Here is a 23,310-nt window from a genome sequence, read left to right on the forward strand (position 1 = left end):
CCAACTCTTTAACCTCCATTCCAGAAAGTTCAGAAGAAAACAGACTCCTTTGTCTGAATGTCCAATGTCTTTGAGATGATCCTCTTCCTTTCTCTTTCAGCCATGGCAGATTCCTATTCCTACAGAGTTGGAAAGAAGGTTGCGGGATCCAGCAAGAGCAACGCAGAGAGAGAAAGCAGCAAGGCGGAACTGAAGCTCCATCCAGCATATGAACAGTCTAACCTGGGTAGGAGCTAGGTCTTCCAAGTGGGGTCAAGGGTAGTCAGTATCCTATGAAGTGGTTGTGTTCACACAGCACACGTAACCAGGTCAGGTGGAGATCAAGCAGATGCATTCACTGATCAAAGTAGCTTTATCTTTGGTATTTTGCTTATGGTTGCACGTGTCACAGAAACCCATCCCCTGATCCTTCCGTGTTCTGTGTGAATCTCCCTCCAATGAATGAAGGAGTTCAATAACCAGGCTAAACATGTTGCGTTGATAACAGCATTGATTTAAACTGCCTTCTTGCTCTTCCCTCCCTCCCTTTGCAGGAAATGCAACAATTGACAAAACAGAAGGCAAACGGAAAGGAAGGCCCAAGACAGAAAATCAGGCCTTGAAAGATATTCCTGTAAGGTTTTAAATAAATCTTCTGTCTTCTCCAGCAACCGGGGGGAAAGAGCAGCCTTGAATGGCTGATGGTTCCTTTAACTTAGGATAGCTCACTGGGATCCTGGGGGCTTCAGTTTGTTTGTTTGCTGCCTTCAAGTCAATCTTGACTCCTGGCGACTACATGGACCAGCCCCTGCAATTTTCTTGGCAATGTTTTCAGAAATGGTTTGCTCTTGCCTCTTCCCTAGGGCTGAGAGAGAGGGACTGGCGCAAGGTCACCCAGCTGGTTTTGTGCCTAAGGCAGGACTCGAACTCATGGTCTCCTGGCTTCTAATGTATCACCTTTAACCATTACACCAACCTGGCTCTTGGAGCCCTGGTGGAGATATTTTGGATGAAGAATGTCAGCCAATTGATCTGGGGATTTTCTCCCAACAAAAGTGATGCCCTAAGGCTTAGGAATATGAGTCACTCCAACTTATTGGCATAGGAAGAAGGAGGCTGTGCCCAGATGATCCACAAAGGGTCAGAACAGAGCCAAGGAAGCGCGTCTCTTCTGTGCTGAGAGACAGCTGCATTGATAATGGGGGGATTACTTGGGGGGGGGGGTTGAGCAGTGCAGTGACATGACGACTTTCCAGGACATATGGATATATATCTATATATGAAGTGTTTTAAAAATAGTCCCCCGTTGGTTGGTTATGCATGCAGAACATTGCATCACTGAATTTTAGAAGCATGACTTGATTAGGGCAGTTTGCTACATGGGTTCTGCGTCCCCCCCGTTTATTATGTTTTCCATTTGATGGGTCCCATGTTTCTGCAGGCTTCTGTAACATCACAGGAATGGTGTTGGCATTTAGCCATGTTTCACTATACCCTGTTTTCTCCAGGGGCCAGCATCCTTATGAAGACCTGCTGAATTAGGAGGAAATGTTAGGACAACCCCACCTTTGGCTGGTCTTCAGCATAGAGGACCTTTTGGGAAAGTCCCATGGGAACAGCTGCAGCTGTATAGCTGTAGAGAGGGCAGCATTTCCTAACTGGCTTATAGAATCACAGAATTGTAGGGTTGGGAGGGAACTTAAAGGTCTTCTAGTCCAACCAACGCTTCTCCCAACCCTCAGCGCTTGTGCTTTCTGTGTAGATGTGCCCGCAGGGTGGCAAGTTCTCTTCCCACTTGGCAACGTGCCAGACCCATAGCCCTGTTCCTGTGTCGCAAAACAGGATAGGAAAAGTGGGAACTGGCAAACTGGATTCCCCAGCGAAAGGGGATATTTTGTGATAATTGTGGGCTCATCACATGCCGTCCTTGCTTACCTTTGGTTGAGGTGGTTTGCTCATCTTAGACCCGTGTCTTGGGATCAATTGAAGTCCACCCCTCTTAAAGTTGCCAAGGTCGAAAAACACTGGATTAGAGCCTTTCCTGGCTCCCAAATTCAGTTTTTTTCAATCGGGGAATATCGACTTTGTGGAAGACTTTCCTTGAGAGTGATATTCCTAACTATTTAAGGCACCGGCTGCGATTAAGGGGGAGTCGGAGTCGGAGAGAGAGGGGCGGGTGGATTGCAAATGTAGGTTGATGGCTTTGCTGTTTGTGCTGAAAAAGGCAGGGACTCAGGAACGTGGGGGGTTGCCCCTCCCCAGAGATATTCAGAGGGTCGCTCGCCGTTATAGCGGCCTTTTCATGCCACCAGTGCGCCGTTCGCCCGACTGTAGCAGCCCTCCAACCTTTTTTCTCTGTGCAAGCACACATTTGTCTTGATCGCTTGTGTTTGCAGGGCGCATTCCTTGCAATGTGCTTGTTCCTCTGCAGCCTTTACTTAGAAGGAAGGGAAGGTGCGTGCACTGAGGCAGATGTCTTGTCGGTCTTCTGTAAGTCTCAGCTCCACAAGACGTGAGAGATTATGGCCGTTAGCGTTAAGGATACGTGCTGCTTTTCAAGTCTTGTGTTCCACATCACTGCTGCCATTCCTGTCAGGGGTAGAAGGAAAGTGGTTCTCTTGCCCCCTTGCTGGAGCCCAGGAAGAAGGAGGCTGTGGGGACAGTGGTTCTCAAACCACAGATGGAAGGAAAGCATGCTCTTGGGGGCTGCATGCATTCTGTCTCAATCCCCCCCACTCCCTCTGTGCAACTCTGGTGTAACAGTTTGCCACATCAAGTACTGGCAATTTGTGTTCTGCTCCTCCTTCCTCAGCTCCTTGTCTGAGCCCCTAAGCAGCACTGACGGACAGCTGCCACTTGAAATTTCCCACAATGCTATGGGCAATACAAGGCAGAGACTTTGTGGATAAACAGAGTCACAAATGGCTCATGGAGCACAGACTATCCCTTCGCAATCGGCAAGAAACCCATTGTTCTGATGTCTGAGGAGCTCCACCAAGGACGTGTTGATGCTGGGGAGCTCACACCAGAAGCTAAAAGATCAGCGGTAGCAGCATCTGATGTTCACAAGAAAAGAGAAGAACATGGGGACACTTGAGTGGTTCTCAAGTCCCTGTTGCCCAACCTGGTACCTGCCAGATGGGATGGATTCTGACTCCCATCACCCCTAGCAGTGCACCACTGCTAAGGGACCCACGCTGCTCTAAGGTGGAGCAGGGGAAACACACCTGGGGGTTGTTTAGATTCATGTGCGATGATTAATTTCCTGGATTACAGATGAGCTCTCAGATTGCTTAAAGCAGGGTTTCTCAACCTCGGCAACTTTAAGGTTGGTGGACTTCAACTCCCAGAATTCCCCAGCCAGCATGGCTGGCTGGGGAATTCTGGGAGTTGAAGTCCACCGACCTTAAAGTTGCCGAGGTTGAGAAACCCTGGCTTAAAGTCTGGGGTGAAAAATGTCTTGTTTCACCCACTTTCATTTATTTGCTTCCTGGTTGGGAAAGCAGAATTTCTCCTTCCTCTGCCTTGGATCATTCCTGATGAAGAGACCTTCCAGAGGGAGCGTTATGTTGCATCTTGTTACAACATTGAACTTCAGGATCTTATGCAATAATGAAATGCTCAAAGGAATACGCAGCCCACAGAGAGCCTCTGTTAACCTATCAAAGCTTTATTAATGACAACTGCTTAAGCATTGCATGCAGACGCATACACGTATATTGTTCCACTGTCCACTAGCCAGGTGGTGCGCAGGGATTGGGGAAGACAGGAGCGCTTCGTAGAGGGTCATTGTGGGCAGAGGTAGGGGGTCCTCCAAGAGCTTTTCCTCTATCCTTTGCCACCTCATTCCATCAGCATTCTGTCATCCATCAGGTGGCTAATTCAAACACAGCTTTCTATCTGTAGTTGCTGTTTCAAAGTTGATTTCTCTTCAGCTGTTTCATTCTTGCTCTCCTATAAATTCTCTAGGGTGAAGTTTTGGTCGTTCTGCTTCTCCCAAGATTTTAGTTCTTGTAATTATCAATAGAAGAGAATTTATGTAGCTCAGAGTTGAACTGTAGAGTCCTTGGTGCTCTCTGAGCTTGGTTGTTTTCTTGCAGACGTTTCACGACCCAACTAGATAATGTCAACAGCGCTGATGATGTTACTTAGTTGGGTAATGAAATGTCTGCAAGAAGACAACCAAGCTCAGAGAACCCCAAGGATTCTTGTAACTATCTCTGCATGAGTCCCTGTTCTTGGGTTGCCTCTTTGCATTCCTGGGAGAGGGAATCTTTACATGTCAAGGCCTGGTGGGAGAGGAATAGGCAGGTATGCAGGCCAGTGGGTTGGCTGGAGACAAAGCTGAGAGATGTAGCTACACTCTCTTTGGACCTTTGTTCTCATCCATTCTTGGTTTTTCCCCCCTATTTTCTCTCTTTTTTTCTCTTTATATGGACCTTCTCCTCTCAGCTGCCTCTGATGAATCAGTGGAAAGATGAATTTAAGGCTCACTCCAGGGTGAAATGTCCTAACTCTGGCTGCTGGCTGGAATTTCCGAGCATCTATGGCCTGAAATATCACTTCCAGCGTTGTCAAGGGGTAAGGAGGGCAGACCTGGTGTCCCATTTTGGTGACCACCTTTGTTACAACTGTATGGTCGTGTATTGTAGTGAATTACATATCGACCACTTGGAATTTAACAAGTTCGGAACAAAGATGGGGTTTTCCCGCTGTTACAGTAGCAAAAAGAATAATCCTTAGGAGATGGGAAAATAATACAGTTCCAGACATAAAGGACTGAAGCGAATATATGTAACTCAGGATTGAACTGTGGAGTCCTTGGGGTTCTCTGAGCTTGTTTTTTTTCGTTTGCAAAAGTTTCGTTACCTGGCTAGGTAACATCTTCAGTGCTAGAATGGGATGGGGTTTGCCCTCTGTTTATATATTGTGGCATGCCCTGCCAGTGTTGGTGGGAGTGGGGGTTTTGTTTTGTTTTACTTTTTCCTCCGGTAGTTCCTTGATTACGGTATTGGTTACTGCTTGATTGTATGTCTGGTGATAATCTTGGTGTTAATCTCCGCCTATCTGGGTGATGATTGCTGATGAGGAGAAGTTCTGGTCTTTTGTTTTCCTTTCTATTGTCTCTTTTGAATAGTGTGTAAATGTGATTTATCTCCAGGTGCCTGTTGATGGCTGCCTTGTCTGAGTGCCAAGCTTCCAGGAATTCCCTCGCATTTTTGGATTTAGCTTGGTCTAAGATGCTGACAGTTTCCTAGTTGAAACTATGGTTAGTTCTGTCCATGTGTTGTGAAATTAAGGAGGTTTCATCATGTCTTCTGACTGCTAGTTGGTGTTCGTGGATGCGCTCTGCAAGCCTTCTGCCTGTCTGTCCTACGCAGTGGTTGCTACAGTCCTTATACTGTACATTGCAGATGACTCCTGCTTTTTCTTCTTGGGCTACCGGGTCTTTTGGTTTGCTTAAGATGTTTTGGAGGGCTTTAGTTGGTTTGTGTGCTACGGAGGTGCCATGTGGTTGTAATAGTCTGTTGGTAGTTTCTGAGACATTTCTGATGTATGGCAGTGTTATCCTTTTCATAGCTTGTGTTGGTTGTGTTGTAGTAGGTTGAGTGGCCAGGCACTTTTGGATAAAGTTGCGTGGGTATCCATTGTGTTGGAAGATGTTGTATAGGTGGTCTGTTTCCTTTTTCTGGTGTTCTGGGTTGCTGCAGTGCATTTGTCTGAATAATGTTCTTACCCAGCTCCTCTTGTGGGAGGTTGGGTTGTTGCTTTGGTCATGGAGCACTTGGTTAGTGTGGGTTGTCTTCCAATAAACTTGGGTTTCTAATTTGCTGTTGTTTCCTCTGCTGATGCGGATATCCAGGAAGGATAGTGTGCTGTTGTTTTCTTCCTCTCTGGTGAATTTTATTCCTTTGAAGAGGTTGTTGATGGTTTCTTGTGTCTTCTCTAGTTATTCTTTTTTTATTATAACAAAGGTGTCATCCACATAGCGGATCCATACTTTGGGTTGTATATGGGGAAGTGCTATAGTTTCTAGGTGTTGCATTACAATCCTTACCAGAGAGTATACAGTATCAGTACATCTATAATGAAATGAAATATGAATCCTCGCTTAAAGACTGCAGTAGGGACTGGAAAATTGGGGTGGTTGTTAAGTGAGTCACCATGTGACCAGACCTGATTTTACGACCATTTTTACAAGGGTTATTAAGCGAATCACATGGTTGTTAAGTGAACCCAGCTTCCCTAATGGATGTTTTTTTGCCAGAATTTGCTTAATGACCACATGATTCACTTAACAACAAGGTGATTCACTTAATGACCACAGTGATTCACTTAACGATCATTGTAAAAAAGGTCACAAATCGTGATCACGTGACCATGTGGGGGTGCGATGGTTTGTGACAGTCAGAAGTGTGAGTACAGATCATAAAGCATTTTTTCCAAGGCCATCGTAACTTCAAACCATTGTTAAATGAAGGTCGTTAAGCGAGGATTTCCTGTAGCTTGGTTCTTGTTGAATTTGGGTCTTCCCAGAACAATGTAGACAAAGCAAAGAAGGCAAAAGGAGAGGTCAGTGGTTTTGGCCTGCTAGATAATCTTAGCATGTTGTACTATTGCCGCCACTAGGTTTGTAACTCACCTGGCTAAGCAGGTTGTATGAACTCAACCTCAAACAAGGAAGAATGCTTTTGATGTTTCAGAACTGTTTTATTTTTATGCAGGGGGGTTACAGACTATGGTTAGTAAAATTTGTACTGTTAGCCAAGTAGGATTATTGAGACCATGTCCCAGTTGGATAGCAGAATGGATCCTCAACCTGAGTTTTGTTTAGAACAGTTTTCCCCCAACCTGAGGGAGTCTCCCTCTACATGTGGGGACTTCCACTCCCAGAATTCTCAGCAGCGGGAGTGACGGCTGGAGAGAATTCAGGGAATTGAAGTCCACTTGCATCTGGAGGAGGCCCTGGTTTGGAGAGGCTGATCTAGAAGCCCGAGATGTTGCCGTTCCCCTTTTGCTGTCCTTCCACTATCTTCTCTCCCTTTTTCTCTCCTCCTTCCAGGGGGCCATTGTAGAAAAACGCACCTTCCCGTGTCCCTATTGCGAAGCCGTGTTCACATCCAAAACCCAGCTGGAGAAGCATTGCCTCTGGAATCACTTGGACAGGCCGTTGCCAGCGGCTGCCCCTCCAGCAGAAAACAAAGTGCAGAAGGCGACCAGCAAGGGTGGAGGGAAGAAAAGGTAGGGGCTCCTGAGCAAGAGGAGAGGCTAGGGGAAGCTCCTCCCCCTGACCGCGTAGATATGGAATGTTTACCAGCGGTCAAACTGAAGAAAGCCTTTGCTAGCTTGACTTCTCATTAACTCAGCCCTCTGCATTTTGCCCTAGAGCTGCTGAACGGTCCACTTCCCCCACCATCCACCCCAAACAAGCCAAGGTGGAGAAAGCCATAGCCTTGCAGCACCCCGAGAACGGAGAGCACGCGGCCGTGAGCCAGGGCCTCAGGGATCTGCAGACCGCTGCAGCTGGCGGCGGGGGAATGGCTGCAACCCCGGTTGGCCAGCCGCCCGGCAGCCGAGGCACCAAACATCAGGCGAGCAGGCAGGCCTTTAAGCAGGAGGAAGACCCCGAAAGGATGAAGCACAGTAAGACTAGAGCAGCGTTTCCCAAACTTTGGGGGAGCGGAGGCACCCCTTCCCTCCTCACCTAAGTTTAAAATGGGAAGTACATGTGGTGCTTTACCTGCTGGGGTCGCGTTTGGGTGTAAGCGGGAGGAGGGGACGGGACTGCCTAATCGGGCCCCCTTCTCCATTTCTGCATAAACCAAATTGCCTAACTTTGGCTGAAGTTGTAATGGTCAGGCAGCGTACAGAGGTTCAGTGGGCAGACTCCTCAGCTTGGAGGCCTGAACTTAAGTGTTTTTGTCATGCTGCACAACTTAGAAAGACTTTGGGCACTAAATCAGGACTCAGGTAAAAATCATAATCCCTGCTTCCTCCAGTTCAGATGCTTATCCTTTTTGTTCAGTGTCTCTCAACCTTAGCCACTTTAAGGTATGTGGACTTCAACTCCCAGAATTCCCCAGCCAGCTATGCTATGCTATGCTGGCTGGGGAATTCTGGGAGTTGAAGTCCACATATCTTAAAGTGGCTAAGGTTGAGAGAGACTGGTATAAGTCTTTATTTTAAAAGTAAATAATCTGTGCTGGCTGATTCCACAATATTTTCCTCTTTTTTTTTTTTTTTTTGGCATCCTTGAAATCATCCTGCCCTGCTCCCAGCTCTAAACACTGTGGAAAGATTAAGCATTCTCTCTTCTTGTTATTTTTTCTTTTTAAGCCAAGTTTCTAGTCCTTATGGTTGTAGAGAGAAATTTGGAAACCCTGTGGAGAGTGACTGGCAAAACTTCAGAAGCCACAGAGGACTAAGCAGAAATTTCTTGGTGGGGGGTGGGGGGCTGTGCATTTTATTTATTTATTTACCCAATTTCTACCCAGCTACAATCCAGAGACTCCACAACCAAAGGAAACTTCCACAATATAGCAATTATAAAAGAGCAGAACCACACCAACCAAACAGAAAACTACAGATAATAAAAATAGAAAACAGAGATGGCATGATAAAATTAGGAGACAGCTAGCTGGATTTATTAAATCTAATAATTAGATCTAATCCTTGTTGTTTTCATTACCTCTTTTCAAGGCCATCAGTTGAGGAATAAATTAAGCAAAAACCAAGTGGCTAATTGCAAAAGGGCGACTCACCACCCAGGGGTTTGACCAAAGTTTTATTTCTGTTTTCTCCTTTTTGAGTTAGGAAGGAAACAGAAAACTCCTAAGAAATTTACTGGGGAGCAGCCATCCATCTCAGGAACCTTTGGATTAAAAGGTAAAATAAGAGACGTCTTCGTCTTCATCCCACTTCAGTAATCCAATAATAACTCTATAATACAGGAATGTTTGAACTCTCTACCTGCAAGGGGTGGGTGGGTCCTTCTTCATCAGCTTTTCCACCACGAAACTCTTTATATCTTTGGTTCACGTGGACTGTTAACCGATTTCATTGGAGGCTGTTTGCTGTTTTGCATGAGAAGGGGATCCCCAAATGCAACCCTTATCAGGAGCCTGCCTGATTGCAGGTAGAAGGTTCTTCAGCCCTGCTGCTTCTCTGCTTCTCGGTTTCTGAGGTTGGCATTGTGCCCTTTCTTGGACCAGGAGGTCTTGCTCACGGTCATTCACACCTTGGTCACCTCCCAGCTGGATGATTGCAGCGTGCTTTGCGTGGGGCTGCCCTTGAAGACCACCTGGAAGTTACCACTGGTGCAAAATGCAGCAGTGTGCGCAGTGCTGGGTGCCCTTAGTTTGCCCATGTAACAACACTGTTGCACAAGCTGCACTGGCCCCCAGTTTCCTTCCAGGTGAGGTTCAAGGTGCTGGTTATCACCTTTAAAGACCTATATGGCACGGGGCCAGGTTATTTGCAGGACCATCTCTCCCTAAGGGACCGCCTCTCCAGGTCCCTTCCCTTTAACGTTACCATCTTGCAGGTCCTTGGAAGGGTACCTTTTCCATGGCACGCTGTGCCCAGTGGAACTCCCTGCCCCTTGAGATCCAGCAGGCACCTACCCTGTTAACCTTCCGGGAAAAAAACAGTTAAGACCTGGCTTTTCCCCCAAACACTAGGACAGGTGGAGGCCGGAACTGGAAGAGAGTGTTGTGGGTTGCATCAAGGGAGTTTGGGGCCAGCGGCATGTTTATATTCTTTTTTATTGTTGTTTGCTTTTAATTTTTTGTTTGACGTTGTTTTTATATTGTGATTATGAGCTGCCCAGAGTTCTGGCTTTGAGATGGGCAGCCATACAAGTACTTTGAATGAATGAATGAATGAATGAATGAATGAATGAATGAATGAATGAATGAATGAATGAATGAAACGTCAGATTTCCCAAGCGCTCCACTGGAAAACCCCATAGATCTTTCTTTGGATGGGCTGTGCTGACCCAGCCTGTTTAAACAGGTCATTTACCAACTCAGCAGCTATAGTTGTCTATTATGCGAAGCTGGCTTGGTTTTAATTTGGGTTAGCTTTTGGGTGGCCTAGCAAGTTGAGTGAACCGACTGGGTGCTTGGTGCATGTTTCTCCCTTGATTTGTGCACGGCCATTGCTGGCCCTCCCAAGCCCTCCCCCACCCCCCCGGCACCCCCACCCTCCTTACCTGGGACTTAGCCACTTCCTGCTTAACAACCCACACGTCTTGGGGTTATAACAGCAACTGGGGCTGCCAGGATTGCCATCAGTAAGCGATGTGGTCACATGACAGCACACTTTATGACCGCATCGCTTAGCAATGGCAGTCCCGGTCCCAACTGCTGTCGTAACCTGAGACTACCTGTAGTGAGTTGCTCTATGCTACTGTGTCTGCCTCTCCAGGATATCTGTGTCCTTTTCATTTGGTAAGCTGATTTTCAGACAAAGCATCAGTCTTCAGCTACTCACATTTAATTTTCTAAGGGTCTGTGTGGCTCTCCTAACCAATCTTGGCTGATCTGCAAAAGCTAAGTAAGGTTGGCCCAGGTTAATGTTTGGATAGGAGACCACCAGGAGATCCGCATTGCTGTCAGCTAGGCTGGGAAATCGAAAATAAAAGACACCAGTGGTTGAGCTCTACTTGAAAACATCTTTGGCCTTTTATGGGACTGATGTTGAACCGGGGGGGGTTAGAAATAAAAACAATTCTGAAAGCTGGGCTTTTGCTTTGTAGCAAACTGATTTTGTTTAAATTTTGTTTAAATTTTAAGAAAGACAGAGTGGAATGGGCACTTTGCTGTTCCGCAGGGGTCTACAGGTCTGTTTGCACCCATGCATGCCCTGTGGGGACCTCATGCCTGCTTCTTCTAAGCCAGAGACTGCCCATTGCAAATCCTTTCCAAAGGCAACTTCTTGTTTTCAACAGGGCTGGCGAAAGCAGAAGATAAGGCGAAGGCACACCGAGCAAAGAACCTGGAGGCCTCCCTACTCAGCAGTAACACTGAAGATCACAAGAAAAAGCTGCCAGGATCCAGTATGAAAAAGGAGGCCGCCACCATAGCAGCAACAGCTCCTTCAACTACAGGTGAGCTTGACCAGGCCATTCTGTTTGCAGCAATTGCCATATTTCTCTAGGCCAGTGTTTTCAAGCTTGGCAACTTTAAGATGGGTGGACTTCAACTCCCAGAATTCCTCAGCCAGCAGCTGGCTGTGGAATTCTGGGAGTTGAAGTCCACACATGCTGCTATGGAATTCTGGGAGCTGAAGTCCACCCATCTTAAGTTTGCAGGAAAAGGAAAATCAATGGATTGTTAAGGATAGGATTCCCTTCATTCCCATTTTCATGGTTTCTGATCATTCCTTTCCATGAAGTGGTGACAGATAAGGGTAAAACCTTATTTAGATCTCAGCTCTGTTAATTGAATCTTATTATTAGTCTGGACAGGATTGTATTAGGGGAAAAAGACAGCTTTGGATCTAATGTATTTGTGCTCAGAGTAAGGATGTGCATAGAAATCCAATCTGCTTCACTTTTCACTTTGCAGGACAGATTTACAGTCAGGTCCAGAAATATTGGGACATCGACACAATTCTAACATCTTTGGCTCTGTACACCACCACAATGGATTTGGAATGAAACAAACACAATGTGCCTTAACTGCAGACTGTCAGCTTTAATTTGAGGGTATGTACATCCAACTCAGGTGAACGGTGTAGGAATTACAACAGTTTGCATATGTGCATATGTGCCTCCCACTTGTTAAGGGACCAAAAGTAATGGGACATTTGGCTTCTCAGCTCTTCCATGGCCAGGCGTGTGATATTCCCTCAGTACCCCAATTACAATGTGCAGATAAAAGGCCCAGAGTTCATTTCAAGTGTGCTATTTGCATTTGGAATCTGTTGCTGTCAAGTCTCAAGATGAGATCCAAAGAGCTGTCACTATCAGTGAAGCAAGCCATCATTAGGCTGAAGAAACAAAACAAACCCATCAGAGAGATAGCAAGAACATTAGGCGTGGCCAAAACAACTGTTTGGAACATTCTCAAAAAGAAGGAACGCACCGGTGAGCTCAGCAACACCAAAAGACCCGGGAGACAACGGAAAACAACTGTGGTGGATGACCGAAGAATCCTTTCCCTGGTGAAGAAAACACCCTTCACAACAGTTGGCCAGATCAAGAACACTCTCCAGGAGGTAGGTGTATGTGTGTCAAAGTCAACAATCAAAAGAAGACTTCACCAGAGTGAATACAGAGGGTTCACCACAAGATGTAAACCATTGGTGAGCCTCAAAAACAGGAAGGCCAGATTAGAGTTTGCCAAACGACATCTAAAAAAGCCTTCACAGTTCTGGAACAACATCCTATGGGCAGATGAGACCAAGATCAGCTTGTACCAGAGTGATGGGAAGAGAAGAGTATGGAGAAGGAAAGGAACTGCTCATGATCCTAAGCATACCATCTCATCAGTGAAGCATGGTGGTGGTAGTGTCATGGCGTGGGCATGTATGGCTGCCAATGGAACTGGTTCTCTTGTATTTATTGATGATGTGACTGCTGACAAAAGCAGCAGGATGAATTCTGCAGTGTTTCGGGCAATATTATCTGCTCACATTCAGCCAAATGCTGCAGAACTCATTGGACGGCGCTTCACAGTACAGATGGACAATGACCCAAAGCATACTGCAAAGCAACCAAAGAGTTTTTGAAGGGACAGAAGTGGAATGTTATGCAATGGCCAAGTCAATCACCTGACCTGAATCCCATTGAGCATGCATTTCACTTGCTGAAGACAAAACTGAAGGGAAAATGCCCCAAGAACAAGCAGGAACTGAAGACAGTTGCAGTAGAGGCCTGGCAGAGCATCACCAGGGATGAAACCCAGCGTCTGGTGATGTCTATGCGTTCCAGACTTCAGGCTGTGATTGACTGCAATGGATTTGCAACCAAGTATTAAAAAGGGAAAGTTTGATGTATGATTATTATTCTGTCCCATTACTTTTGGTCCCTTAACAAGTGGGAGGCACATATGCAAACTGTTGTAATTCCTACACCGTTCACCTGAGTTGGATGTACATACCCTCAAATTAAAGCTGACAGTCTGCAGTTAAGGCACATTGTGTTTGTTTCATTCCAAATCCATTGTGGTGGTGTATAGAGCCAAAGATGTTAGAATTGTGTCGATGTCCCAATATTTCTGGACCTGACTGTATCTTCTGACTAAATCATGTCCACATTTATTAATGAAATATTCAGACATAAAGCCATGAATCTGTTGGGGCCGGGTGTTACTTACTTTTGAAAACTGCAAGGTGACCCATGCCCTCAGCTTTTCCTTTCCCTTTCTTGCAAAAATGTCTCTGTGCATTTATAGCAGCTTGCAATTTTTGGCTCACGCCCTTGGGGCCAATCTCAGCCTAAATTGTGTCTGTGTCATCCTGACACACTTATCCTGGTTACTGAATTAACACATTAATTAACTCATTCTCTGGGTTCACACAATACCTTGGGTAATCAAGTGGGCTAGATTTTGTGGCTGAGCCAGTAGAAAACTTTGTTAGATTTTGGAAAGCTGCCTTAAAGCATTGCATGAAGAGAGGAGCTGGTCAGTATTGTTCCTGAGAAACCAAAATGGAGCTCTGGGATCAAGCCAAAACAGAGCCCCCTTGCAGTTGAGGTTGACCAGCATTGATGGTTTGTCCTTTTCTCTAGCAAGCCCTGAGGAGCAGTGGCAGCGGACGATCAATGAGAAGGGAGAGGTCGCTTGTCCAACATGTGGCATGATCACCCGGAAGACGGTCCTTGGTCTTAAGAAGCACATGGAAGTCTGCCAAAAAGTAGGAAGCTGCACACACCACATTTAAAAGTTGACAAATGAAACAAACTCAACCCTGTCCCTTCTGCAGCTGTTGATCCTCTGAACGGGCCAATTTTTGTCCTGCTCCTTTGTGCTAAACCAGGAATGGCCCCTGGGCCACTGACACTGAATTCAAGGCTCCTGGAATGGGCCTCACAATTGCTGGATTGCAGCAGTTTAATATGGTCTGTATCGATTGTGTTGAAGAAAGATGAGTTGGACCTTCAGGCTTACAAGGAGGTGAAATCTAAGCATTGTAAAGCATCTGTTTCTCCTCTCTTTTCTTGACCTACTGAGATGCTGTGCAAAAGAGCCCTTGAGGGCCTTTTAAAGGGAGAATTTTGAAATTGGGAAGGACTTCTAAAATCATGCTCTCAAGTCTTTTCTTCTGCAATCTACCACTTTTCGTGTCCTAGAAAAAGGTGTGAGGTAGGATCATTTCAAGGAAGGGAAAAAATGGAAGCCACAGAGAGGTAAGAAAGGATAGATCACAGCCAAGGTTGCAACACAAACTATCAGCCTCCCAAAGTACAAATAACACTCAGACTTTTTAAGGCAGGATTTAAAGATGGGAAAGGAATGAGAGGCCTTTCAGATTTAATTTAAATTGCTGCTATTCCCACCTTGAAACCATCCTTCAAGTGCCCCTGAACATATACCTCCCTGTGCCCCTAATTCAATCCAATTAACATGAAAAAAAACACAGAAGAGAGATTTTCCTGTTGCACCACTTCCTGTTTGAGGTCAAACGATTACCCTATTGAAAGTTTGACCCACTGTTGTTTTGAATCATATGGGGTTGTTGGCAAATATATTAGGACAGGGACAGCTGCTTGCCCAAATACACATTTTCAGCATCTGTTTTTAGTCTCTCTCATAGATCATTTATTTATTTATTTTATTTTTTATTTATATTTCAAAGAGCGACTCTGGGCGGTTTACAATAAACCATAATAAATACAGATTAAAATACAATAAAACAGTATACATAAATAAATAATGTCTCCCAAGGCAATGATGGTAAATGAAGAATAACCTGCTGGAGTGTCTTCAGGGTGCCAGCCAACCCCAGGTTTGGTTACCCCTGCTCACGCCCCACGCAAGTTGGCAGACCCAGGTCTTCACTCCTTTCCGGAAAGCTGGGAGAATGGGGGCCCACCTCACCTCTGGGGGGAGAGTGTTCCATAGGGTGGGGGCAACAGCAGAGAAGGCCCTGCCAGTTGACATTCTTTCATAGATGGTAACATCCCTTCTCTGCCTGCCCGGGTGGGATGGGCCTATGTAATTGGGATGAGACGGTCCCTCAAGTAACCTGGTCCCATGTCATATTTATCCTCTTTGGGTGTATTTATTTTATTTTACTGGGGTCGTAAACTGTCCCCATTGTGAACAACTCTGAATAGCATTCATAAGTTGGGTTAAAAACATACAAAGATGATAAACACTTTTTTAAAAAGAAGATGCATAGCACCATCCTGTATCACACAGAATTAGTGCTCGGTGTAGTTTGATGGAAGGCAAATCGTATCCGGTCTAGATTTCGGTGTCAGAAATATATATATATATTTTTGTTTTAGCTGCAGGATGCTTTGAAATGCCAGCACTGTAAAAAACAGTTCAAGTCCAAAGCGGGGTTGAATTATCACACGATGGCTGAGCACGTGAACAAGGTATGGGGGCACGGGCTCTTGCGTATGTAGAACAACAATCAAATGCCAAGAGGTTGTCATGCACCATAAAACGCTGAATTGTGTCACCCTATGTGCATTTTGGAAAATTGCATAATCTTTCTGATGTCAGTTTGTATTGTTTATTCCAGTACTCTTTGTCAAAGAGAAAAGATTTTTTGTAAGTTATTGAGGCCACATATTCAAAGCCTAGAGATCACTGGCATTGCTTTAATCCAGTGTTTCTCAACCTCAGCAACTTTAGGATGTGTGGACTTCAACTCCCAGAATTCCCCAGCCAGCTTGCTGGCTGGGGAATTCTGGGAGTTGAAGTCCACGCGTCTTAAAGTTGCTGAGGTTGAGAAACACTGCTCTAATCCAATGGTTCCCAACTGGGACAACTTCTGGGTGAGTGGACTTCAGCTCCCAGAATTCTTGTCAGTAGCCATGCTGGCTGGGGAATTCTGGGATTTGAAATCCACATGCCTGGAAGTTGCCAAGGTTGGAAAACTCTGCTCTCATCATTGTCTTCAACTCTGCTTCACTTATTGTTGCAAACTGGGACAGTTGGTATGAATATGTCTGTAACTTTATTTCCCTGACTTCTTTTCTCTAGCCTGTTCCCGTGGAAGCTGCTGTCCCGCTCAGTGAACTCGGAGACAGGGAAAGGCTGAGGAAAGTGTTAAAGCAGATGGGGAAACTCAAATGCCCAAATGAGGTATTTATTTTGCTGTTTGCAACAGGGTCACCCGTGATATTGCTAGCCAGGGAGGAGAAGGGCTGTGGGAGGAGAGAGCAGAAATTCCAGTTCATTATAGGAATTCTGGAATCCCTGCTCCAGATGTGCTGTAAAGACACAAGGGTGTATCCTGTCTTGGATTCATGACACTTCTTAAGTAGTGCCTTCAAATGACAGTTCCCAATCACAGGAATGAGCTTTGGGCTTCCATAGTGTACATCTTTAGGAGCAAACAGATTTCTATGAAGCAAGGAAATCAAGACTGGGAAAATAATCACGTATCTGCTAGTTCATCTCTGGCTATCAGCTCCTGATCAGGGATCCTATTTTTAGAAAGAGGTACACCTTTGTATGAACCTGAAAGAGCAGAATTCATTATCCCGGGACAGACCTGTTACATTTGCCGCTTGGCCTCTGTCTTAAACTGAAAACGATTCCTTTCCAGGTATGATTCCCTGAGAGTTTCTTTAGCAAGATTTATTGAGAAGAAACCCAGATGTCCAGCAGCTGAATTATTCCCCATCTGAAACCAATCTGTCTCGCAGTAGATCAGGGCAGAAACGTCTTTATTTTCTTTTTAACCACATTCCTTATGAACTGGCAAACTGATGGGTCTTTTATCTGATTGACTGGCAACTGATTGATCTTTATGGGAACCAACTCTTACTTAATGCATTAAAACAGTTGAAGTTGGAGTTGAAGTTCATGCGTCTTAAAGTTCCCAAGGTTGAGAAACACTGCTCTAAAGGGAGAGGTGATGGTTCCCAGGGAAGGAAGTGAAATGGGCAGGATTGGCCCGTCAGCTCCTTGAACCTGGTGCTGTGTCACCTTGATAGGACAAGATGCTCACCTGCTCTTCTGGACATAGGCGAGATGATGTCCAAGTAACAACATTTCATCATGGCATCATCACGCCGATGTGATATCTGACCCAAGGACATTGCTTGCTTCATTTGCAAAGGGGTGTCATGACACCTGTGTTATTCCACCACCCCCATGGTGCCCATGGTTGTTGAACAGGCCTGGTTGAAACAGTTGGATGTGTCTCTTCTACTGCTTGCAGGGTTGTTCTCAGAGGGGTCAACTGTAGTACTGAAAATATCTGAGTTCTGGTCCTTCCTTAGCGTGGATGTTGGCTGGGTGACCTTGGGCCAGTCCCTCTATCTCAGCCCAGCCCACCTCACAGCGTTGTTGTTGTGGGGAAAAGAGGAGGCAAGAGCATTATGTACCCTGCCTCGGGTTGGACAAAATAAAGGCAGGATATAAATATAATAAATGAAGTGGCTATTACGTTCCCGTTAGTAAATTTTCCATGCCCCCCAGATGAGTTCCTGCTCTTGGGGAGCAAAATTTCGGGGGTCCCTTTCTAGAACTCAGCCACAGTTCTCAAGACAAATTGATAATCCAGCTGTCCCTCAACAGTTGCAGCAAATAATCTCTATTTTACATTCTTGTTTCTTTCATTGCTTATTGTCTGTGGACACTTTAACACTTTTAGGCTATTTTAAATTGTTGGCCTTGGACCAACAATTGTTGGCCCTTGGAAGACTTTCTTCCTTGCTGACTTCTGACCGGCCACCATTTCTCATTTTTTAAGGGTTGCGTGGCCACCTTCTCCAGTCTTATGGGGTACCAGTATCACCAGAAGCGATGTGGGAAGCAGCCATCAGAGGTGGAGAAACCGGTCTTCACCTGCCCCCACTGTGGAAAGACGTACAAGTCGAAAGCTGGACATGACTACCACATCCGCTCTGAGCATCCGTCGACGGTGAGCCCCTGAGCCTCCCACCTGGCTTCCTCGTCATCCAGATTGTGCTTATATTTGAATAGTGTTACATGTTTTATACTGCGCTTGTGCTCATCCTGGCGTTCCCCAACCCATCTAGAAGGCTCCGGGTTGGAAAAAACCGGGATATAACCTCACATGAGATGCAATTATTATGCACAAAGAGAACCTACGCAGAGATCGTTTTTTTGCTCAAGGGAGAATCTTACAGGGATCTCGGAGATCTTCTGGACCTCCACTTGCAAGAGTGCAAGAATCCACTTCTGTTTTGGCCTTATGAGGTGCAAATTCTGAATTGTGCAGAACAATAAACAGCGCTATTGATGGGTTTGCAGATGAGCTAGCTTGTGCAAATGACAGGGTGTGTGTATGTGTTCCATCATTTGCTGGGCCACAATAAATAGCAGACTGAGTCAGTGTGGAGCAATTAGTAGGCAGAGCTACCGTTTCTCTCTCTCTCTCACGCACGCGTGCACACACACACACGCTTTTACTTTATCTCCTTCTAGCAGTCTTTTCTCTCTTCCCTGTCACAGAGCCTTGCAAGCAAATTTAACTACTTGCTTGCAAAGATGCTTTAAAATTAGGCCAAGACAGTCAGATGATGTTAGAACAGTTTTCCGAACCTGGGGACCTTTCTGATGTGTGGAGCTCAACTGAGAATTCTGGGAATTGAAGACCACATAGCTGGAAATTGCTGCGGTTGGGAAACACTGCACTTCACCAAGGCCCACCAGTTCCCCATTGTCCTTTGAGACTTCTGACATGGAAAATCAGTCAAAGGCCCTCAATTGCCACCATGTCTTAATTTGTTTCCTTCTTTCCTTCCTCCTCCTTCTTCTCCTTCTTTGTCTCCCTTCCATCTCTGTCTCCTCCTCTTCCTCCTCCTCCTCTGTCTCCATCTCCCTTCCTCCTCCTCCTCCTCCTCCTCCTCCTCCTCCCTCCTCCCCCTTCCCCTTCCAGCATCTGCCTTCCTCACAGACCGCTTTTCTCTCCTCAGCCCCCAGAGCAGCCTGAGCTGAAGCCCGAAGCCAGCCCCACCGAAGATTTCGAGAGGACCCCCAGCGGCCGCATCCGGCGCACCTCCGCCCAAGTCGCCGTCTTCCACTTGCAGGAGATAGCGGAGGACGAGCTGGCCAAGGACTGGACCAAGCGGCGGATGAAGGACGATCTGGTCCCCGAAACAAAGCAAGTGAGCAACTATGATGCCTGAAAGTTTCTCAGAGATGGAGGCGGGGGTCAGAGAATTGGGACGTTTGGGGTGAAGGCTTGGCTCGGGGATTGTTGTATGTTTTTATTTATTGGTTAGATTTATATCCTACCTTTTCTCCAGGAGCCCAAGATGGCTTCCATGGGGATTCCTCTTCATTTATCCTCACAACAACCCTGTAAGGTGGGTTGAGACAGAGGGATTGACCCAAAGGCAGCCATTGATTTTCCACAGTTAGGGATGGCTTTGAACTAGGCTCTCTCTGGTCCTGGTCCTGCACCTTAACCACAGCGCCTCTCTTCAGCAGATCCCGTTGGAAATCGGAGCAAATGTGCCTAGTTCTGTAATTTATGCTATAGAATCAGGTGGACCTCTGCTTCCCCTGAGAGGGCCACTGCGTTAAACCCTCCGGCCATCGGCGAGGGTTAAGGGCTAGCACCAGTGCACCAAGTGCCATGCATACCGATAAGATGGTGCTGCAGTTTCCTTGAGAAATATCTCGTTTTATTAGAACTTGAAGCATAGTTCACCGTCCTCAGCCTCGCTCAACCTGGCTGCTCTGCAGAGGCATGGACTTCAGTTCTCAAGGTTCTCAGTGTGGGTCGGCTGAGGAATTCTGGGAGTTTTGAAGGCCACACCTCAGGGTGGCAAAGGCGTTGCCCAGGGAATGAAAATGCTCTCAGAGACAATATCTATGATTATGCTGATTGGAAACCCCTTATGGACTTTTTGCGTAAAACAGGAAAAAAAATGAAGTTATGATCTATGGCAGTGTTTCTCAGCCTTGGCAACTTGAAGACAGGTGGATTTCAACTCCCAGAATTCCCTAGTCAGCATGGCTGGCTGGGGAATTCTGGGAGTTGAAGTCCACCTGTCTTCAAGTTGCCAAGGTTGAGAAACACTGATCTTTGGTTTTGACAATTAGATAGGATAGATTATAGAAAGAAGGAAATCATGATATAACTAGAGAAAGAGGTAAATCTATAATTGTACTTATAACTGCTATAAAGATCAGAAGCTACTTCTTTCTTTTTCCTTTCTATTTTTCTACCTTTTTTCTTTCCTTTTTTTTTGCACTTTCTCTTTTATTTCTTCCTTTTCCTTTTTTCCTTCTTACTCTATTTTACTTTGTATTCATTTTTACTCTTGTTTTTAAAACTTCCAGTACAATTACATTTAAAAAGGGGGGGGGGATGAAAATGCTCTCTACCTGTTGAACCTGTTGGAGAGGTTAGGAGGGGTAAGAAATCTGGGAGACACTTTGCCACTTTCTTCCGTGGACCTGCGTGTAGCATTCTGACTTTTGTGACTGCTGATTGTTGGCAGCTAAATTATACTCGGCCTGGACTTCCAAAATTGAACCCGAGGCTTTTGGAGACCTGGAAGAATGAAGTAAAAGAAAAAGGACACATCAATTGCCCAAATGACGTGAGTGGTTTGTTGTTGGTTTTTTTCCTGCAAGCAGAGCTTGGTTCTAGTTCCCATTTGTCTTGGGCGGGATTTGAGGAAGATCTGAGCAACATAGGGAGGGTTTGGATATAGTTTAGGGAGAAAGAGTGGGGCAGGGAGAGAATGGGTGGCCCCGTTCACTGTTGGCTTCACCCTTTCCCACCCCAGCCCTCCAATAATTGTTCCGGAGGAAAGTTAAAGTCCATCTAAGCAGATCTTTCCTGCCCCGCTTTTGAATTTCATCTGCCTTTTTTAAAATACTCCATAAAAGAGAAGGGGAGGAATTAGAGGAAGTTCGGAGTGCAAGAGCCTGGATTTGGCCCACGTGTGGTGCTTTCATGGTTGACTGAACACCCCCCACCTTGGGCTGAAGGAGATGGAGATTTAAACCAGGAGAAGATTTTTGGTTGCTCCTCAAACATGCATGCGTGGATAAGAAGGTGTGCTTTGGGAAGACCCTAACTCTGCAGTGGAGCCTACTACTGCCTCTCTCAGGCCTAGCCCAAGGAACTCCAAGAGACCATGCAAATTCAGTCCAGCTATGTTTATTAGCTACAACCTCTAGCAAGATTCTTCCCAGATTAAAACCCCAGTTCCCAAAGTCCTCCAGCCACAACAGTGTGAATTCCTCAGGGAGGTGCCAGTCTCATCCTTTTGTTGCTCCCATGCGGTTCCGGTGAGCTAAGAAAATGCTTATCTCCCTGAGCTTGGCCTCCGTAATTCCATTCCATCACAACCTCACTGATTAACCCAGCTTCTCCTTAAATGTGGCCCTGCACAGTTCCTTCCCGCTAACCCACTTTCTGCACCTGTTTGCAATAGTCTGCATTTCAAAGATCCATTGGGGGGCACGTCTGAACAGCCAAGAACTTAGCTGCCCATTTGTGGGGGCAGGAAAGGTGGGGCGAGAGCCTGCCAGTTAAATCAGTGAAATGATGGAGTTGGTGGAGGAGAAGACCTTTGGGGAAAGTAAGGCACAGCTTGTAGGAGTGTTGCTTAGAGAAGGAGAAAGGGAGGGCAGGTTCTCCAATTTTCTACTCAGCCTCTCTGTTTTCCCTTCCAGTGCTGTGCAGCCATTTACTGTAGTGTGTCTGGCCTAAAAGCCCACCTGGCCAACTGTAACAAGGTAATGGATCCCCACCATTGAATTGCTGATTTATTTGTTGGTATGCAAAGATCGGCCTGCCGTCTACTCAGCAGACTGTGGGCTGTATTAACTGCTGTCATTGTGGTCTCCACTCTCCAGAACCATCATGAGCTTTGTTGTCTTTCAAGGGCCTCTGTGAAAAGTATGGCCAGATGCTGGAAGGTGTTTGGCCAGCCCAGAGGCTGTAGCAAAAACATTTAGGAGAAAGAGAACCTGGTCCTTAAGGTGCCATCTCCTGTAAGGTTTCTAAAAAGTCCATTTTCAAAGCCTCCTTCCTCAGAAAAATTGGGTGGACAGTTTCTCCAGGTGTGTCCTGGGGAGGAGAAATTCTCCAGCCATTCTGCCATGGGCACCCTCAGAAACTAGCAGTTTGGGGAAAATGACCAGTCGTGCATTGTGATGTCACAGTGCCAGACTCACTTCTTACGTTCTAGCATGTGATGTCAGAATGGAAACTCCACCCATGAAGTACTTGTGTGTGATGTCACAATTCAAGTAAAAAAAAAAAAGAGGGCGGGGCTTGGATCGTGACACATGAGTGCCTTAGTGGTAAGAGGGGCATTGCTGCCAGAGAGGCGTCCTGGGAGAAGCAAGAATGTCGTTTGGGTGGAATGGAAGTGGGGAGAAGCTAGAAGATTGCAGACCGCTGGAGGGAGGGTTGTAAATTCCAGGACTGAAATTCACACAGCCGTCTTACTATCTTGCCATGTAATGCAAAAACACGAGAATGCGTGAGAATTTCTCCTCTCCTTTTTGAAAGAAATTTCAAAAGCCGATTCTCTTTCATCAGTGTAGCGGGGAGTACAGGTAGAAGGAAAGTGCAGAAGACCAAGATGGCTTGGGTTACTAGCAAAAGAGCCAAACATTCTTTTGAGTCCCCCGTAATTCCTACTCTTTAGAGTTCAGGAAATGGGTCAGTTGTTTATTTAGACCAGTTTTTCCCAACCTTGGCCACTTGAAGATGTGTGGACTTCAACTCCCAGAAGTCCACACATCTTCAAGTGGCCAAGGTTGGGAAACACTGCATTGCATAAACTGCAGAACACCTTATTGATCCTAGACTGTACCACTCCATATTTGACTTCTGGCTTTACCTATGCACGGAGGAGTAGGAAGTCCTGTGGATCCCCCATAGGCAGCCTGAAATGGCCCAGTCCAAGCCCCAAATTATTATAAAGAAAAGCCTGCAAAACTGACATGTCTGGTCTTTGATTTACAGGGAGGCCATTCTGTGGGCAAATATCGTTGTCTTCTGTGTCAGAAGGAGTTTAGCTCAGAAAGCGGAGTCAAGTACCACATCATCAAGACGCACTCAGAGGTAAGGGTCTCCTCCTCAGCAGCTGCTTGTTGTTGCAAAGTTCACTGGCAGCCACAGGGAAACCCTCTTAAAGCAATGGGCTCCCCCACATTGGGCTGGACTGGGCCTCCCGTCAAATGATTCGTTTTTTCC

The 23,310-nt window shown here is 46.0% G+C and overlaps 1 protein-coding gene across 3 annotated transcripts in view; it reads left to right on the plus strand.

Moving 5' to 3' along the window:
* Positions 1-23,310, plus strand: part of ZNF512B (zinc finger protein 512B) — a 58,991-nt gene that overhangs the window by 16,177 nt on the left and 19,504 nt on the right. For 2 of the 3 annotated variants that reach the window (XM_088154564.1, XM_088154563.1), the window contains exons 2-16: positions 101-226; positions 534-613; positions 4,432-4,560; positions 7,043-7,221; positions 7,367-7,623; positions 8,794-8,865; positions 10,931-11,089; positions 13,718-13,842; positions 15,440-15,532; positions 16,146-16,247; positions 17,866-18,036; positions 19,055-19,246; positions 20,591-20,692; positions 21,777-21,839; positions 23,080-23,178. In XM_088154564.1, coding sequence (XP_088010690.1) covers positions 103-226; positions 534-613; positions 4,432-4,560; positions 7,043-7,221; positions 7,367-7,623; positions 8,794-8,865; positions 10,931-11,089; positions 13,718-13,842; positions 15,440-15,532; positions 16,146-16,247; positions 17,866-18,036; positions 19,055-19,246; positions 20,591-20,692; positions 21,777-21,839; positions 23,080-23,178 — 1,947 coding nt within the window. In that variant the 5' untranslated portion in view covers positions 101-102. The remainder of the gene's footprint in view (positions 1-100; positions 227-533; positions 614-4,431; positions 4,561-7,042; positions 7,222-7,366; positions 7,624-8,793; positions 8,866-10,930; positions 11,090-13,717; positions 13,843-15,439; positions 15,533-16,145; positions 16,248-17,865; positions 18,037-19,054; positions 19,247-20,590; positions 20,693-21,776; positions 21,840-23,079; positions 23,179-23,310) is intronic. The other variant, XM_088154565.1, reaches the window with a different exon arrangement.

This window comes from Python bivittatus, unplaced genomic scaffold (genome assembly GCF_059951505.1).
Source record: "Python bivittatus isolate LINGU-HERP-01145 unplaced genomic scaffold, Pbiv_v1 ctg000700_np1212, whole genome shotgun sequence".
In the NCBI taxonomy this organism is placed as follows: Eukaryota; Metazoa; Chordata; class Lepidosauria; order Squamata; family Pythonidae; genus Python; species Python bivittatus.